This window comes from Mycteria americana, chromosome 6 (genome assembly GCF_035582795.1).
Source record: "Mycteria americana isolate JAX WOST 10 ecotype Jacksonville Zoo and Gardens chromosome 6, USCA_MyAme_1.0, whole genome shotgun sequence".
Lineage (NCBI taxonomy): Eukaryota > Metazoa > Chordata > Aves > Ciconiiformes > Ciconiidae > Mycteria > Mycteria americana.
Window position 1 is genome coordinate 21689771 of NC_134370.1, and position 19426 is coordinate 21709196.

Genomic DNA, 19426 nt, shown 5'->3' on the forward strand with positions numbered 1-19426 from the left:
GCTTTAGGTTCTTTTATCTAGTGTCTCTTAGCTGGCCAGTGTAAAGTCTTGGGGGGAAAAGAAAAAGACAGACAAAATTAAATATATGCTTTCTACAAAACTTTAGCAGTTAAAAAAAATAACTTTAAGCTTGCTCCACTCAACCTCTGACTTCTAAATTACGGGAGAAGTAGCCAACCATGGAGGCCATTTGAAGTAATGTACATCCTCTCATGCTCACTAACGATCCAAACAGAAATAAAAACCACAGCCTTGCAAAAATTATCTATTCTCATTACTTTGAGCTGGTTTCTTTCACTGTCAACACCAACAGAAGTTCTTCTTGGCTTTTATAAATGACAGCAAAATCAACTCTCTGTCGCTTACACACAACCTGAAGTCACTTGCCCTAATTGTATGCAGTTGCCAGGGAAGTCTGCAGACTATATTAAGAATCCTGAAAAGCTGAGCAAGCCCCAGTTGTGTCAGTAACCTGCGGAGCTGTACCTCACATCACCAGGAGACGGCCAACGAAGCCTCAAGCACCAGGGCACCTCACAGGCCTTACTGGAGGACTAATCAATAGAGGGTTTAAAATACCCTCGGCGAACAGGGACCTCTGTGCACTGTGCCAGCCTGAGGTGGAAACACCAAGAGAGCTGAACTGACCACAGCGACAGTGGATCAATGAAATGGCAGCAGAATTGGGGCCGCTACAGCAGAATTTCAGGAATGACGTGTTACATTCTTTGGTTTCCTAGAGGATACTACCTGTTTCACTCAGAAGATGCAATGTACTTGATCATGTGTTTCCCTCAAATGCTGTATCCTTTCCTTATTTTCTTCTAGAAGATACTGAGAGAAGAAGGGCCACAGAGCGAGTATAAAGAGGAGGGAAATGTATGCAAGCAAAGGGACAAAGTAAACAAATTTCCTTGGAATTCGTCATGGACCTCAAAGAATCTATGATGCTTCATGACAGTACTCTCTGCATTCTTGTCTCAAGTAGTAGCCTTTGAGTTCCCTACATCCTGAAAGGCTATATTAAATATAGTTATTTAAACATTAAATTTAGGACACACATTTACTGATGAATTACAATATACATCCTCATCAGGAATAAAGTCAGGTGAAGGTATATCAAGGTACATACCACATATTAAGAAAATATATTTCCAGTTCTTCCTAGATGAAACTTAATCTACCAAGCAAGTTATTTAAATTTTTAAACAAACAAGGCCCTCAATTTCTTCTCCTATTAAATGCAAACATTTCTAATGGGTTGAGTTGAATAAACAAATTGGTGTATCCAGAATCTGCAATTTGGTCACAAAGCTAATTTATAAAATTTCTACAGCTTGAAAAAAAACATTAACATGTAAAATGTGGTGTGCCAAACAAAAAATAAAGCTATGCCAAAGAAAGACTATATTTGCTGACCGTTTTCTTTGTATCCCATCCCTAGGATGACCTCTGGTGCTCTGTAGTAACGAGTCACTACATAAGGCGTCATCATAAAACTAGTTCCTGCAGTTCTGGCCAGTCCAAAGTCAAGAATCTTCAAAGTGCAGTCTGACTTTACTACTATATTACTGGGCTTTAAATCCTTTAAAAAGAAACATCATAGATGACTGCTAAGACAAGCACAAAGTACTCTGTGGTTCACATTTTAAAAAGATAATACTGCTAACATTAAACTCCACATATACAACTAGGTTATTGCTATAACTGCAGTTTCTTTTCCCCTTGCATTAATTCATGTGCATTCAGCACACTACAGAATTAACTCCCTTATTGTACTTGTAGATTTATATAGCAATTAAAGAAGGAAAATACAACCAGTGTTACAAGATATGTTAGCAATGTCTGAAATAAATTGAGGTTAGTAAGAAATGTTAGCTCTGAGGAAAGGTCTAGAAACTGCCCAGTGGAACAACTGTTGTTACTACGATGCAGAATACAAGTAACATGACAATTGCTTAAACGATTTGACGCAATAATCATCGTGACACAAGAATTATTAAAATCATAACATGAATGTAAAAAGTAAAAGGTTTCTTTGCTAGTTGAGGCTGCATTACCTCTTTTGAACCAATGCAGATGTTTCTCTGAACAGGAAGGAAATCCCTGTGCTCACACAGGTTTAGTTTCCCATTTAGGATTTGGTTTTATACTAATTTTGGCAACCAAACCCAAAAGGGCACCATTGAAAAACTGCCAGAAGTTAACAATCATTAAATTGGCGTGGAGAATGCCCTGATACAGCTTCAGATCATCTTAGAAACGTGGTAACTGTATTCTGTTCACTTGAACCCTAAAACCACATTGACAATAGAGGCTTTACAACATCTATTTATACAGACACTAAACAGGCATACTCGGTCATTATCTCAGGAGGATCTTACACACATCTGAATGTCACAGAGCAAATATTACAAACCAAATAACTTCAGAATAAGTCTGTCATCATAAAATCATTCATAGCACACAGGCTAACACAGATAAGGCTTGGATCCTTTCTGCCTACACTCTACTGAGATTAATGAGAGAAAAACCCAAGATGTGGCAGAGGACTCCAGCATTTCAGCTGCAGGCATTTGTTAAACAGCCCTATCTTTCACTGTTTCATAAAGACTTAAAAGTGGTTATCTGCAAGATATATGTAGTTTTCATTTGTATTTGTATGGCTTTCAGCAAACTCCTCAGAAAGCTAAGAAAGCTGCATTAAAGACAGAGAGGAAGCCACAAAAAAGAGTTCCAGAACAAAAGAATTTTAATGGATAATTAAATGTCTTGCATACTTACATATTCACACAGGCACTTCCAAATCACACACACAAAGATACTGCAGACAACTTTGGTTTAAAAGATTCTTAAACGCCACGAATGAATTCAAGTATTATAAGGCATTCCAGTTATTTAATATGCATGTTTCAGATTCTGCTACAATCCTGTTTATTATCAGCTTTATTTTTGCACACTTCTATTATTTGGAGGATGCTCACTGCAGAATCCCAGGTGGATGCTCATAGTATTAACTATACTCATCCTCCCCAAAGCTGCAGGATTAACACTGAAAACGTTGAGAGATCTTCCCTTTGCAAGAGAAAAATCACTACGAGGACAAAAAGCAAAAGCTTACAGAGTACTGCCCATCCTTAATTTCTGAACATCATGTAGTTGTCATGAAGCCTAGGAACATGTTGTAATTTGGAATACAGAACTGTCCTTCAAAATGATGGAGGTAAGAGTTGACTTACACTGCATCCAAATTCATGCAGAACCAATACCTCTTATGTTTTAAATAAACAAGGACTCAAAAGCTCCTGTAAGAGTGATCAAGTTAGTTAGGCTGTATAAATATATCCAGAACCTATAGCAGAAGATATCTTGCCTAACCTTAAAAATGTAAAATGTCAGTGCCTAAAAACAGAGATTATTCATGGCCATCTCCCCATTAACCAGACAGGGAGAGAGGGGCACCTCTGGAGGGTAATTGATGGCTTCTATGGGCTTTTCCCTTTCTAAAGAAAGATTTGTGTGAAGGCTTTCCATAATTAGGCACTTCTGTTAAGTGCTCAAAATAAGGCAGAATACGTTTCAGAGCCTCCATGCAAGACTAATGAGACACTTTGTGTCCTTCAGCGAGTCAGTGAAGCACAACTCTGCAACACTGATCATTCATCCTCCTCAGATTGTGAAATACAAATGAACGTGTACTTCTACACTTGCTGGAAACTCCATCTCTGCAAAATGTTTTGAACACAGTAATGTCCATTTGCCAACATCTGTTAAAGCTGGTGTAAAGCTATAGTCAAATCTTTACCAAGATCAAATCTTTATCCGCTCATGTAGCAGCTAAGTATGCCCCCTACAACTTCTAGGTGAAATTGTCTGAAACTTTGTGTTTGAACTCTGCCTTGTTCCGTGCCTCCAGTTTGCTATGAAAAAAACACTTATTTCTATGGCAGATAGTATCCAGTGCTACAGGCACATATACAGATTGTTGTAATCTCAGTCATTCAGCAAGCTTCGAAAAAGTTACTGAGATGCTGAGATTATTGCAGCTGTGTTAGAAGCTGAAGAATCTAGTTAAAAACCAACATGAAACTACCAACACCAAAAGAAGCTTAAAGCTTTAGAGGACACTAAAGAAGTACACTAGATTCAGAGCCAGAATGCTCCATGGGCAGCCAAAATAGTGCAGACTATGTTTAAGGAGTACCTAGTTTCAAAAAAGTAATTAGCTTTAGACATTAAGGACAGTGGTGCTGAAAAGCCCAGAAGAGTGGTATGAGGAGTTACTATTGCAGCCGTATGGTCCATAGGAACTATGTCCCTTTTCAAGCATGCCCTCCTTGTCTTCTGAGGTTTTGCTTAACATGTCCCACAGAGAAACAGGATTTTGATACTTTACACCTTGAAGTATAAAGGCATAACACACACAGCAAGTAAGTAATGCAAATGTTTTGCCTGAACAGACTTAATCTTCTAACAAAGTCTGAGAAGAAGCTGTCAGCTGAAAAGCCACCATGAAGACATGCAAGTGAAATGTATCTGCCCATGACCTTCAAAAGCATTCATGCATACATATGTTACTATTCACATAGCAATTCTATCTATAGTCTCTTTGGAATAGGTTATCCCCGTATTTCATATCACGGCACAATATGAAGCACTTCAAAGACTTCACCCATATTTACAGAGGCAGGAATTCTATCCTCAAAGCTGTCTTTACTCCTGCCCAACAACTACCTGAGTAGTTAACTTCTTTTCTATAAATGTATGAATGTTTACATTTATCCATGACTTCTACAGGCTCAATGGTTTGATGCCCGCTTTATAGGAGTGCAAACTGCCCTTGAAGCAAGTGAAGTTTTAGAAGCTCCCTCCTGCCTGTGCTAAGATCCACAGAAAGAGACACTTACGTTACCTACTCTACCATGTCCATACAATATGCAGTTTTCCAAAAACAAAAAAGACCTGGGAAAAACCACAGCATTAAACTTGCATATGTAAGCACTGAAGAGACCAGAAAATATGAAGCTGCATACAAAACCATTATTTCAATCCCGCAGATGCATGCATTAGGACACAAAGGGCTGCATAATATCAGTCATACGCAATATAATACCACAGCTGTGGTAAGTGAAGTATCCTAGTTTTGCCTAGCATTCCCAGAATAATGCAAGAAGCCCAATGGCCTGTCTCAATGGCCACACGCAGACCAAGAAGTGCAGGGTGCAATGCCCGGGTGTAGGCAATGCTTCTGCCTACCTTCCCTCTCCCATCTCTTTCAAACACAGCAGTTCAGGGCAGACTGCATGCAAGAAGGAAGCCTTCAACCTTCCCTCCATGAGCTCCTCACTGGAATGAGGCAGCTGATGAGTACTAGAGCTAGCTGAGCATAAGGAAGCAGTGTTTGGCCACTTAAACCATATTCTCTATTCAAACAATAGTCCCAGATCCTCTGCAGGAAAAACAGCATACTTAACAGGAATGTCACACTACCAGATCCAGCCTGCAGGCCATTCAAGACCCCGGTCACCATGAGGTGGACTACTGAACTGGACAAGCATCATAACATAGCAATTTCCTGTGGTAGCACTCAGAATTGTCATTCGTGATTTACTTTGCCGTGTACATCATCCGTGAGGAAGACTATGCAGTAATGACTGAAAGTATCACACATGAATAAGTTTAATTATATCTTCTGCATCATTTCAGAAATGAAAACTTAAAACTCTCTAAAAAAAATTACAATGAAAAATGTAGCACTATAGAAATACAAGCTTGCAGTTTCCCAAAATAGCAGAGATTATATTTGAAAAGTTGTAACTAGGCAATCTCAAGCAATCTTTACACTATGTACAAATATATATGAGATGTTCAACTTGAACAGGCAACCTTAAATTCAGAATTTCTTCACTGGATTGCAACACACACATGCCACTTAAAAAGCAGTAGTCAGTGTTGTCTGTAGGCAGTCTGAGTGAATGCTTTGTGACACACAGGTGTATGAAAGTTCCACTTACAGATCTTTATCATCATCTATTTATCTGGAGACTTCAGATACTTATTCATTACTCTGCTAGTAAAAGAGCAGAAATAAAATGGGCAGTTCTTTCAAAAGATGGGATTTCAGGTTTGGTTACCAAAACAATAAAGGCAGAAACGCTTTCAGATATTCTTTCCTGCCATGACTACTGAAATAGAGCATTATATAGAACTAGAGGAGGTAATGTAACTCACTGCAAAAATCTTTATTTACTCTGTGCAGATTATTACCAAATCATTCAAATATTCAAAAGGTTCATTCCAGAATTACAGTGAAAAAGGCAAGTGTGATGATTTCCTTTCAGCTTTCTCTCTCTGCCTATGGGACAGGCTATGGATCACCCTTTGTGCTCCTATTTCTGAATTTTTTCTGCCTTTTAAATACTCAAGGCAAAACCAGGTGCAATGCAAAACATACACAGTTAAGTTCACTTACCCTATGTATAATTCCAGCTGAATGAAGATGTTTGATACCACACAGCATTTGATAAAGAAGATAGGACATTCGTTCATGGTCTAGCTCCATCTGAATCACTTGGCAGAGATTTGCATCCATGAGCTCCATCACTATGTAGCTTATGAAGCAAAAAAAAAGAATAATCATCAGATAATACTGTCATTTTATTGTATTCTTTCCCTTGTTCATCTTTCTGCTTGAATATTTTTAAAATTAATTCTCAGCTTTAGTTCAAATCAGACTTACACGTCTTGAAATTCTTCCAGGGATTTTTGTGGTGTGAACACATTCAGTAGGCCGATTATCTGTAGGAAGGGGGAGAGGAAGTATAATCGCACCACAGCAATACCAAAGCTGCAAAGTCTACATTTCAAAACCGATACCCAATATTCTGATGCGAACTTCCTGGAATACACTGAAGCTCAAGATGCTTAGTGGCTCAACTAGGCCTAACATGCTGTAATAGATGGTAATGATTTTAGGAGGAGTATTTTTTTTCCACAAATCACATAATCTAAAGACACTCTGTGTGCATTAACAAGATGATATTCAAAGCTTAAAACCTAAGGAAGTTAGTCAATCTTCCACTGCCTCCTACTTTCAGTTTGAAGAGAGCTGGTAAGATTTTTACTGCATATGAGATAAAACAAAATTAAGAACTGACAAAGACTACCTAAGAGATACCACTTTGCCATTGACAGAGGTGAAGTAACAAGTCCACCCAAAGAGAAAAACAGATTCTTGGAGCTGCTTTAGGATATTTCCCAGTTGCTAAGAATGGATGGGATGTGCAGAAACAGGCCAAGCTACTACTCATCCAGAGTCAGGCAGGCTTGCAATAGTTTATTATCATACAAATTATTCTATTAGGTAAAACTCCCTTCAGAGAACCCACATATAAACCATCTCTGCTTTAGAAAAAATACGAAATTTTCCCAAGTAGCTAAAAGACGGAGTAAATCTTCTATGACTGTCTCCATCCCTAGCAGCTAGGGGGAATTTTATCTTGCTGAAGGGGGATTAAGAGGGAAGGTGAGGAAGATGGCATGCAGCTGTCTCTGAAGGAAGAAAATGGGCAATACCAGCCCTCTGTAGTCCAACTCTGATAAATTTATCACTTATCCTCTCCCCATTTCTGTGATCTCTTCTATTCCAGAGCTTCTTAAACATCAGACAGTTCCTGTTGTCACAGCACAAGATTCCTAACTCATTCATGCACCAGGAAAAAATTAAAAACATTATTACAGCCTTTTTTCCTCCTCTTTGTCTAGCAGAAGCAACAGAAACAAGGATGCACTTACCACTCACAGTATTCTTATTTGCCAGCTGCCTGTAAAATGTAGCAATGTAACACTGACTCCCCTCCTGAGTTTGAAGGGGGTATTTAAAGACTGGGCAAGTACTAACACTAGCCAGTAATAGCTCTTCTGAAAGATCCTTCTGTACTTATCATGGAGAAACAGCCATGCAATGAAAATCTCTATAATCTACAGAGGATGCCATCCTCTGAAGTCACTTTTAAGACTTTTACAAAGAATAACCTTCTAGTTAATTCTTCAACATTTAAAGCAGGACACTGCACTTACATTTTTGTGATTAACACACTTCATAAGAACGAGTTCTCTGTAGGCTCTTTTAGCGTGGGTTTGGTTCTGAAATGGTCGGCTTAACTTCTTGATTGCAACATTTCGTTCAAGGATGGCATCATAAGCTGCACTGTAATTAAAAATAACATTATTACATCTCAGTGTCAAGGTCTTTCAAGCTGTGGCAGTTGCCACCTTTTCCAGATACCTTGTATCGTGTCTGCAGATAAACCAAATTTCCAGTATTATTCAGCTTTAGGGAGTGTAATAGCAAAGTGCTCTTATATGCTGAGCGATTCAAAATTTAGAAATGTTTCCCAGCTTCACAGTACTAACACATTACAATTTCCACAAGAAAAATGCAGGATCTCTGCTTCCTAAAATATCTTACTAAAGATATTGAGCTCTTGCCACTCACTGGCACTCAAGAACAGACCACCTAAAAAAGATCCAAAACACTTCAAACATAAAAAGCACATCAATTTTATGCAAAATCTTCACACTGAAAGGAAGGGAGAAGGAGAGAGGAAAAGCAGGTTATACAAACATCCCATGCTTTCACTTACGCAGTTGCTTAATATCTCGGTGTCCTTAAAACGGACACCGAGAACATCAATGTCAAGATAAAACAAAATAAAAATGTTAGGAAAGCCTTAACATCTTGATGTCACTGGCTTTTACTTGGTAAAAAGAAAGAATAACATTCTGTTTGCAGACTAATGCCAAGACTGTCATATGATTCAGTGACACAGGCTGTTTAACTGACGAAGACTGTTACTGGGGTCAACTCCCATAAGTGTCACATTTCCATGACAGGAAGGAACGGATTTTGTTTCCTGGAAGAGGTAATACAACAGCTGACTACCGTGCAGACTCAGGAAATATTTATCAGTTACTAAAAAAGCCTCAGCAGGGAAAATACTGTTTTCTTGTCTATTAGCAAGGATGGTACTCAAACCTAATGAAGAACGTCTGCCAGTCAGCATCTACTAAATCCAACTAGTTACTTTAAAAAGTGTGTTGTCTGTATAGTAAGTAGGCTTGAATGATTTTTTTTTTTTTTTTTTTTTTAAAACATCATCAAAACCTCTAGTCACTAGAAAAAACAGGAACAACATATACTGGTAACTCTCTTCGGTTTTCATTTTCCACTATCTGGAATTTCCCCCACCTACCCCCAAGATAAGGCATATCTCATGAAAGAGTGGCAAAGAGGTGGCCAGGAAAGATTGCCAACATGGGACTCCTGTACCAGTGTTTAAAGTTCTACATCCCCAGTACATAACGGTAGCCTTGGAGTCTGTTTCAGTATTAGATATGGTTGAGCCTTTAGGCCATCTGCTTAATATTCCTCCAAATCAAGTTGGATCAGTTTAAAACAAACAAACAAACAAACACAACAAAAAACCCCCAACCCAAATCACAACAATTACACCCTATCCCCTCCAGATGTGGGCAAGATTTAACCACATGAGCACTCCAGTCCTCAGCATAATCAGAGTGGTTTAACTAAAAAGGCTTCAATTACCACTAGCAGCAATTACAGGATGACACTAGAGTAATTGCATGGTCCGTTTTTGGACCTCAGCTCTCAGAGGGGCAGCAAATTTGGAAAACAGGCAGTAACGTATGACTGGGAATCAGAAGGGCAGTGATAACATCTAAAGCTTTTGCAGGCATTTCTGTAGCAACTAAACAGACTGTAGTTAAACAACTGTCTACATCCTCATTATATTAACTCACATGCAAAGTTCACATCAGTTTTTCTGCTGCTGCTACTTGCAGACCAAATATTCTTAATGCCAGAAGTCACCATTTCCAAAACAATTCTTTCTAGAGTACTAGCCTTCAAGTTTTCATTTGCATTAAGCACACTATTTTATTATTAACCCAGCTAAAACACAAATACAAATTAAAAACACACCCGTACCACACATTCTCTAAACACTGATCAAGACAAGATCAAGGCAGTAAAGAGGTTACAGAGAAAAGTGTTTGAGAAGGTTATGCTTTTCCCTACCTTTCTCTTCCTTGACATTTCTTTGTATTTTTATGTCCCTGGTGAGCATCTTAGGAGTCACAATAAATTGGAAACTCTGCAAGGTCTTGTGCTATCTACATCCTTCTCTTGAACATTGAAAAAACTCTCAAGAAGCTTAAACCAACATCCATCTTTGGGGTAATGTCACTGAACAGGAAACAGTGCCTACAAGCAGCTAGTTGTCACTGATCTTAAATCAGTCGGACACTCATCAGTCTACACAGCAGAACTCTTATTCAAAGAATTATATTGTCAAGTCATATTTTCCTAAACCGCACCAGGTATTTACATATTACAATGACAGGCAGCATCACAAATGCTCACTAACTGGTATCAGGCACTAGTTAGATTATGAAACTAAGTGAAACAGGCCGCTAACAAACCATTTCAAGAAGTAAAAGCATTTAATAGCATCAAATATTATATAGAGAGTATTTCTGGCTTTTGTTTATTGTAAGCAGTGTAGCTGAGGATTAGGATTAGTTTCTTTATCCAGGTTTTTTTCCCCCATTAATTTATGTGACTCACTACAGCTGGCTGAATTTGCACAGAAGGGCACCAGTTCGGAAGCAGGAAAGAACATGGGTCAAAAAGCAACAGCAACAGCCCTTGCTGAGGGAAAACGGCTAACTATTACTATTGCCATTTTGCACGTAAAAGGTAGTACTCCACAGTCCTACTCGGTAGCACACAACAGTTAAAGGACTCAGAAAATTCTATCAAGGGAACCTAAAAGTACATTTAAATTTTAAAGAAACCTTACCATACTATCCCTTGTGCTCCTGATCCTATTGGTTTTAAGTTTTGATACCGCTTCAATACAGTGAAAGTAGAGTCTCCAATTTCAACACTGTAGAAATTGTTGTCACGCTTGCTTCTGCTCATGACGGCAACTTAGTTAGATTGCTTCATCCAAATTTTGCTTCTGGCCTGTAAAGAAATAAAACTTGAAAAACTAAGATTTTACAACTGTATGTAATCTGACAAAAAGCAAAATTCTTTATTTGGGAAATGTCTTCTGCGTATTATAAGTCCTATATGCAAATGCATGTTACTTTTAATGTCAGCAGGAATGAGATGGCATGTGTCTGAAATGTTTCTTTTTTAGGAATGTTCCTAAGATAGGATTCTAGAAGGGCAAAAATAATAGAAAAACAGAAGTGAATGGTCGGTAGCAAAAATGTTAAACGACAAAGAGAAGATCAAAAGGCAGGAAGCTACACGTCATCCACAGAGCTCCAAGAGTGCTGCCATTCCTTCACACATACACATGCAGCAAGGGAGCAGGGTCTGGACCAGACACTCTGCAGAGGTCCCTTCCAACATAAATTGCTGCATGACTCTGTAAATACAAGAGGGACAAAACATCAACAAGTCTTCCAGATATTGCAATCATCAAAATACTCTTAGTCACAACTGCCAGGAATACCTGTCACTGACGTGGAAATACATACAGTCAATCTAGGCCAGAAAAGGAAAACTGGCCTTGTCAGAGATCTCGCATACTAGCTCCGATCAATGAAAGTAATAATCAGGGAAAGAGAGAACAAGACTAAGAAAAAAGGACGTATATTCCACCAAACCCCCCTCATAGTAAAAAAAGAAAGGCAACATCTCAATGCACCTGTCCACAGGAGAAGAAAATAAGACTGCAGGGTGGCTTTTACTGTATCATTTCCTGTTTCTTTGATGTTAACTGTGCACTTTTAATTTTCTCTTTACATGGTTTTGGGTGTAGCTGTAATAGATGTCTAGTAGTGCAAATTCCTGTTTGACTAGAAGAAGAAATTTCTTAATTTCTTCAAGAGCTACAGCGTGCTGTCTTCCTTTCTTACTAACTTAAGGAACATTTTCCCATATTATTATTCAACAGCCCCAAACAGATTCTAAGGTTCCGTACACCATGACGCTATACATTTGTTAAATTTTAAACAAGCTTTGAAAACATGGACAGTGCAAATGTGGCCTCCACAAATAATCACAAATGTTGTACAAATAGAATTCTTTTAAGAATCTGAAAACTTACCAAATTCCATTTTCAACTAGCTAACCACATTCATTTCAGCTACATAGGTGCAATAAAAAGCACTCTGAAGTTCTAAAAAGGACACTTTTTTAACTATTTGGTATATTATAAATTAAAAATACACTACCTTAATTGTCATTTATCTCAAAAGAAACGTCTATTAGACAAGCCCCTTTTCCAAAATACTGTCAAAAACCCGAGTCTCTGCCACAGACTTAACTAAACACCAAAGGAGCTTGTATCAGTGTATTAGCAGTATTGTTAAAGGCTTCCTTCTCCATTTGATAGGGGAGGCATAATTGGACAAGAACTGTTGCCTAGCACAGGAAAAACTGTATACGAGCTGGGGATTCAGACTGCAAACAGTAGCTCTGTGGGGTGGAGGTAGGCTTACTGAAGGGAGCCAAAAAGCCTAATTTCTTAGCAATACATGACACCATCCCCAGCTCTTTCTTCCCTATCCGTTTTATCACTGCATCTTTGGACCCTGCCTCTTTCTCAAAACTTTCTTCACAGATGTACTCACACAAAGTTTTGGAATAAAGATGCCCAACAAAAAACATAACAACAAAAAAAACCCCCTGAATTAGGAGAGAGAAAATTTGTTGTGGAAGGTATGAAATCAGCCAAACAAATTCTTGAAAATGAGAAAACAAAGAATGAAGACAATTATTCACACAATCTTACATCTGTTCACCATCAGCTGAGAAAAAAACTATTAAGTTTATCCACTAAAATTGTATTAAGACATAGTGACATTGAACAATGTAGGATTAGCCAGGACAGCTTAGTAGATAGAGGTCTGCTGTTTGGTATCAGCACCAAGATAATGAAAGTTTAATACTTCACTTGGGATAATTCCTCAGAAACAAATGCAGGAAAGACTGCTCCTCTCCATCCAAGGTTTTCAGATGAATGTTGACACCTTCCTGTTTATAAAGGTCAATATTTTGAATAGCCAAAGCCAAGTATTTAATTGAATTTTCTTTCAATTTGGTGAACTTCATAGGATCAAAGGGTGAAACAAAGCAAGTACAGTTTAAGAAAAGGATCTTGAGAGACAGTATTCTCTTCGAAAATAATCCCTTTCTATTAACAGATTTTACATGTATACCATATATAGTATTATTACCTAGCAAATTTTATTGCCTTGAAGCTTTGTCATTTGCTACATGTTCAATACTGTAAAATGTGCTTGGCAAGAGGTACTGGGAAACTTGTATTTACTAACCATTTTATAATTAATAATAGTATTTTAGCATATAGCAGCATATAAAAGAAATACTTGCTTATTTTTACTAAGTTAAAAAAAAGAATTCTGTGTGTGATCTTTCTGTAATGACGCTTTCACTCCTTTCTGAATATATTATCTTTGCAGTCACCTAGGTACTGCCTATAACCAATTACTCTAATGCTCTCTGCTCCAAAGATAAACGAAAAAAAAAATCATTTGTACACTAAGTCTAAGCTCCATAATTGAAAAGTCCACATTCTGGACTATTAGAGTAGCTATGCTAATCCCAAAAAAATCAAGTCTGTGACGAGATGCGGTATGTAAATTCTCTCTCACTTCAGGCAGTGACTGTATCACGCAGAGAGGAGATGGCCAGGAAGCATTACGCTCTCGGGGTCCCTCCCCCTGCCCTCTGCAGGTGTTTCCCAAAGCAAAGCCGCCAGGGAAGACGGGGAATCTACCCACCGGCCAGAGAGACAGAAAGCACAAAGGATAGTTTTGCCTACACATGAGCATTGGTGCCAAAGCATTTGGCCGCCAGACAGCTTCGGTCAGGACTACAACACGCAGGAGGCCAGCCCACCATCTCACTCATTCCAGGCTGAGTCTCCCCTTCTTCAACAACCTTTGGTCCCCTTCTTCAACATTCTTTAGTTGTGCCACTTCCACTCTCTGCTGTGCATGAGGAACAGAAAGCTCACCTCTCTCAAAGAGCTGTGTCCTCACCTGCCTTCCCATACCCATGGAGAAAACCAGGCTTATCTAAAGAAGGTATGTCTAACTAGGCTTTTTCAAGCCTCAAAGTATGAGATGGTTTTGCTCCCCAAGCTTGAAATCAGTTAAAGCCAAAGTTTATTTTCATTGGACTGCCTAAATAGAGAAAGGAAACATCTATAACATCTACTTCAAAATCAAAAAATATTTACAGTCAAAATTTCAAAGATCTTATATCTGTTTAAGTAGCTATTCAAAAATTTTTAAAAGAGAAACTATTTCAAGACAGATTCCTAAAGCAAAATACTGTAGATGCCCTGAGTTGTGATACAGTGTATTTTAAGAGTTACAGTTAGAAAATTTAAAAAAAAAAAAAATCTGCTAAACTTTCTAGTCCCAAGAATTATTACATTCCTATCTTAATTCCACACAAATTACAAACTCCTGCTGTCAATGGTTTAATTGTAATTCATTACTTAAAAAAGAATGAGCTAAGTGTTTGAGGAACATGACTCAGTGACAGTCAGATACAATTAAATGTGCCTCTACCCCGCTGAAAAATTCACCAACTGATGTCAGTCATGACACTTAGAAATTTAAAAAAAAAAAAAAAAACAAAACCAAACCACCAACCAAAAATCCCAATTACTAAAGAATAAAGAAGTAAAACGAATAAAACATAAGATTCTATAAAAGCACTATCAGATTATGGTTTAATAGGCTTTCCCTGCTACTGGACTCTTTAAACGCTGTTAAAAAACATGCCATACATTGCATCTGAATAATACTGAACAGCCTACAATGCACTGTATCTTTCTACTGACAGTTGAAAAACCTCAGTCTTCTAGTTGCCGATGTATCTATTTAGCTCTTTGCAAAATTAATTACAAGGAAGTTTCAGTGAATGCTTCCCCCCCTTAGTCATGAAACTTGCTAAGTAACTCTTCCTTATTACAGATGTTCTTATACAGCTGTGGGTATTCTGTAAGAGATCTGATCTACCTGGACCATGCCTCAAACACCCCACTGCTACCTTGACCCATACATCACTAGCCTTGCAAGACTGTGAAGATTTAAAGTTTCTCAGACCACTATTTGGCAATATTTCCAAGTCCTAGGAAATGAGTAAAGAGCAAGACTGGGGAGATGGGTTTTGCAGTGCAAAGATTGCTTTTGCAGGAACTATTTACAGGAGGAAGCAAGTAAAAACAAACAGCCCTGCTCTTACATACAGCAAAACCAAACTTCTGCGCTATCGGTAAGGCACTATTTCAGGGAAGGGACTGCTTTCTGGAAAAAAAAAAAAAAAAAAAAAGTTTAAAGAAATGCTGGGAAGCTTCAAGTCAGGGTGTAATGCACAAGTAAAAGCAGTCAAGACACAGAAGAAAACCAAATACTCGGATACAACTGGAAAGTTTTTGTACTTCAATATACGTTTGCATACAGCAGCTCTGGAGCACCACTCCAAATTTGATGCTATATCTTGTAAAGACTAATATATGTAGATTCTTGTATCCCAATGTGCACCAAAAAAACAAATAAGAAGAGTCTACTTTGGATTAGGATATTCTTGTTTACCATTACTCTGAGTATTGACAGACAGCATAGTTCAAAACATGAGAAGGATGAAGATACCAAACAGGTTAGCTGAACACATACATTAGTCTGTTGCCCAACTGACTTAGAAACAAGCCTGAAAAATCTTCATGTAGCTAAACATATGCTCAAGCATATGCTCGAGCACATGCAACCAGAATCATAGTAGTTGGTTCCTTTCCTGTTATCCATGAGGTTTGTTCCCATAAGCTTCACATGAGATTGAAGAGTAGGCTTATAATAATGGCTGAAGCAGAGAGAATTCAAAGCACCTCAGCCCGATAGACAGGATAGAAAAATGGTATCAATTAAACAGTGATAGCAAGAGAGAAGAGCAAATAAATGAGGAAGGAGGGAGAGGTATCCTGGAGTGAGGAAGGAGGAGTATCTCCACTTGCATCTAAATTATCATTCCTTTTTCTGCCGTCCCATGTGCTGTTCATCAAAAATTATCAGCCTCCACTGTGTTAGCAAGAGGCATAGTCTACCTCTTCATTTTAAATGCATGCTCTTCTAGCATAAAACTGACTCACTCAGCTTGAGAAGAAATTGAGTCAATTCTCAGAAAAGCCATTTCTTGTACATTTTGTATGGTGAGCTATTGTGGGATGTAAATAAGCTACTTGGACATAACGCACTCAGATCGGCATTGACGGCAGAGGTCTCAGAACATACATACACTTTCCCCTCGCCTCCAACCCTCCAGCATTTTATCCAGCCATTACAGCTTCATCAGCCTGAACCAGACCTGACATCCATCTCCTCTGCACCCCTCGCCTTGAAGTCTCTTATAACTTCTACACAGGTTTGTCCATCAACCATGGAAAGTGTAAGCCTCTCATTTTATAAGCAAGTTTACTTCCACTCAATGCTTTGCTCCCACTCCGCTCAGAACCCGTTGTGTTCCCTGCCTCTTCACCTCTCACGAAAGCACCCTCAGAAGTGGCTGGTATTGCCCAGCTCTGTAAATACAGCTCCCAGAAGAAAGCCAAACACTTCATTTTTTCCTATCTGCTAATTTGCTGGTGACTAGTCTTATGAAGTCTAGCTTCAAAGATCCACAACACCAAAAGTCTTATTCTTTAAATATTAAACTAAGTCTAAATTCAGAAACCGTCAGACTTTCAAGATTCTTACACAACGTATGCCTGCAATGTCTTTCATTAAAACATGATTAAGCTATATCAGATAAACTCGCCTGCCTGAAATTTGACATTTTGTTCCATTTTCTAGCAATTTTGCAGAAGCACATATGGGAAGAAAGGCAGGATGCAGATTCCAGATTTCTATTATTAATGAGGAAACTAATAATATATTTGTCCCATTAACTGTCAACTTCCCAGAACGCTGTCAACTGTCAGCAGGGGAAGAATCCCACAGAACACTTCAATTTCCTCTCACACATCAACTATTGTGCTTTTCCTTGAAAATACCTTGCCTAAGCAAATTTCAATACATGGCAACCTTTTAGTGGCAGCCCACAATTACTCAAGATAAGGATACTCCAAAACGGAACCCTAAGATAGTACAGTGTGGTTTGGCATATTAACTTACCAATTCTTCAGATTGCCATAAGTAGCATTTACCCGAGGAAGCACAACAAAAATGTTGGAAATGGAAATAACACTATATCCATACAGTGAAAGTCCCCTAGGGGACCCACAAGGCTGTGCGTAAGTCTTAGTCTGATTCCACTAAAAGCAACTAGAATCCAATAGTCCTGCAGGAGACTTGAGACGGTCAACAATTTCCACTCATCACTTCTTTTATGCAGCCTGATAAAGTTTAAGTTGTAAAAGCATGAACGTGGACACATTGAACTTGTAGCTCTTTGAAAAGACAAGTAGCATATATCTATGAAAGTAAATATTATGGCTAACCTTAAGAAGTATGGACATTTATAAAAATGTTTCATTGACACCCCATTCTCTTCCTCCTCCACAGAGAATGAAGATTGACCAAATTTCTTCACCCAGCTTTAAAAAAAGCATATTTAAAAGAATTGTAAGATTTTACAATAAAAGAAACCATGTATAGAAATGTTTATATACAAATATGCAACCACCTGCCATTTACTTCTGTTTAAAGAAAGGCATGTACCTTAGCATTTCTCAAAAAGGCTGTTCTATATAAACTTGCTGACTTCAAGATATCTGGAAGATAACATAATGCTGTATTTTAATACTAATATCAAATTTCATCTCTAATACAGAAAGCGTTCAATTTACTAATCAAGATACAGGACAACGTATGGATGGTATACGTTAAAATATTTTTCCAGTACAGTCTAAATACATGGGGAAAAACAGAGGATTTGGGGATAGAAAGGTGGGGTGGGAAAGAGAGGAGCTAATCCTTTGCTTACAGAGCTTTCACTTAAAGACTCCTACGACAGGTGCATTAAAAACCTTAGAAACGGCCAGATGGACTTAGACACAGATTAAAAAAAACTCCCAGTGCAAAATTATATAAACAATAGCAATATATTTGGTAAACTTGCCTTTGCAGCATGTGTAAACTGATTTCTTTAGAAGGCAGAGAGAGATTACTTGATGTTCATTCCAGACCCTGTTTTAGCGAATGCTTTTTATGCTTATGATCTATACCACTGGACAGTGCTATAAAGGGGCCTCCAAAGTAACAGAGTTTCCACTCTAAACAGCACACTCCCAAACTGTAAATGAACTTAATGTGTTTGAACTAGGGCTGGCACCAGTGTGGCTTGGTTGAGGTTTATGGCTATGCGGAGCTTGTGGTACAGACATGGTTATCAGACCTGTACCCACTATGTCATTATGGCTGGATTTGGGCAATCTCACATTTTGCTTTTAAGATCAATCCAGGCTCATCTGCACCAGGACTCCAAGAAGTTTAGCTGAAACAGCAGGCAATTACAAGAACTTGCCCAGCTCACACAGGCCCTAAGTGTTGTAAGCCTGAGTTAACCACATCAAGTTTATGTATCCACAATTAGAATTTAATTGGAAAACTGTGTGCTTTCAACTAGACATCTGAGTATTTACCTTCAGCGCAGCACTACCATCAAATAATATTTTCTTGGCTATCACACCTGCTAACCTTCACATCAACTAGATACCAAGTCTGCGCCTTTTAAATCAGAGATCACTTTAAAAACAACACATAATTATGCATAATGTTACTTCTCTCACGCAGTGACCTGAATGCATGCATTCCAGGCATACAGGGGAACAGAAATGGAACAGGTTTTGTGGAAGAAAGGATCTCTCAGTTTACATGAGAGCACAAAATATTTTATGACCTCTTCTGAACTTTTCCCTCAATAGAGATAGTAACAACAGGAAAGCTTCAAAGGTTGCATTGCAAACTGATAAAAAGCATACATTTGAGAGATGTCTCTTCTTTTCAGACAAAGAAACGGAGCCCAAGAGATAATTTTTCCACTAGGGGCATGGAAATAGAATTGGCTAGAATACTGCCAACTTAAAGGGTGGAGAAACCTAGCTCTGGACAGCTAAGTCTCTAAGACTGCTCATTAATTGCTGGTTTATACCTTTACTAGGCAACATAAAATGAAAATCCAGGATTCATCCCATCCTATAGTGCACAATACCTTACCCTAAGTATCCTTTTATGTAAGAAATTATACGTATTCAGTTTGTTCCTACTGCAGTGAAGTACAGCTGAGAAGATATTTTCATACCCTAATACCTTGAAATGTCATAAAATATAAGAAATGAGAAAAATCATAGGAGGG

General features: G+C 38.3%; 1 protein-coding gene across 6 annotated transcripts in view; it reads right to left on the bottom strand.

The window, feature by feature from the left end:
• Window positions 1-19426, bottom strand: part of MAPK8 (mitogen-activated protein kinase 8) — a 48636-nt gene that overhangs the window by 11671 nt on the left and 17539 nt on the right. For 5 of the 6 annotated variants that reach the window (XM_075504942.1, XM_075504946.1, XM_075504945.1 and 2 more), the window contains exons 2-6: window positions 10884-11050; window positions 8080-8209; window positions 6740-6798; window positions 6473-6611; window positions 1420-1585 (exon numbers count right to left, since the gene is read on the bottom strand). In XM_075504942.1, the coding sequence (XP_075361057.1) occupies window positions 1420-1585; window positions 6473-6611; window positions 6740-6798; window positions 8080-8209; window positions 10884-11005 (616 nt within the window). In that variant the 5' untranslated portion in view covers window positions 11006-11050. Of the gene's footprint in view, window positions 1-1419; window positions 1586-6472; window positions 6612-6739; window positions 6799-8079; window positions 8210-10883; window positions 11051-17570; window positions 17644-19426 lie in introns of those variants that run through there. The other variant, XM_075504943.1, reaches the window with a different exon arrangement.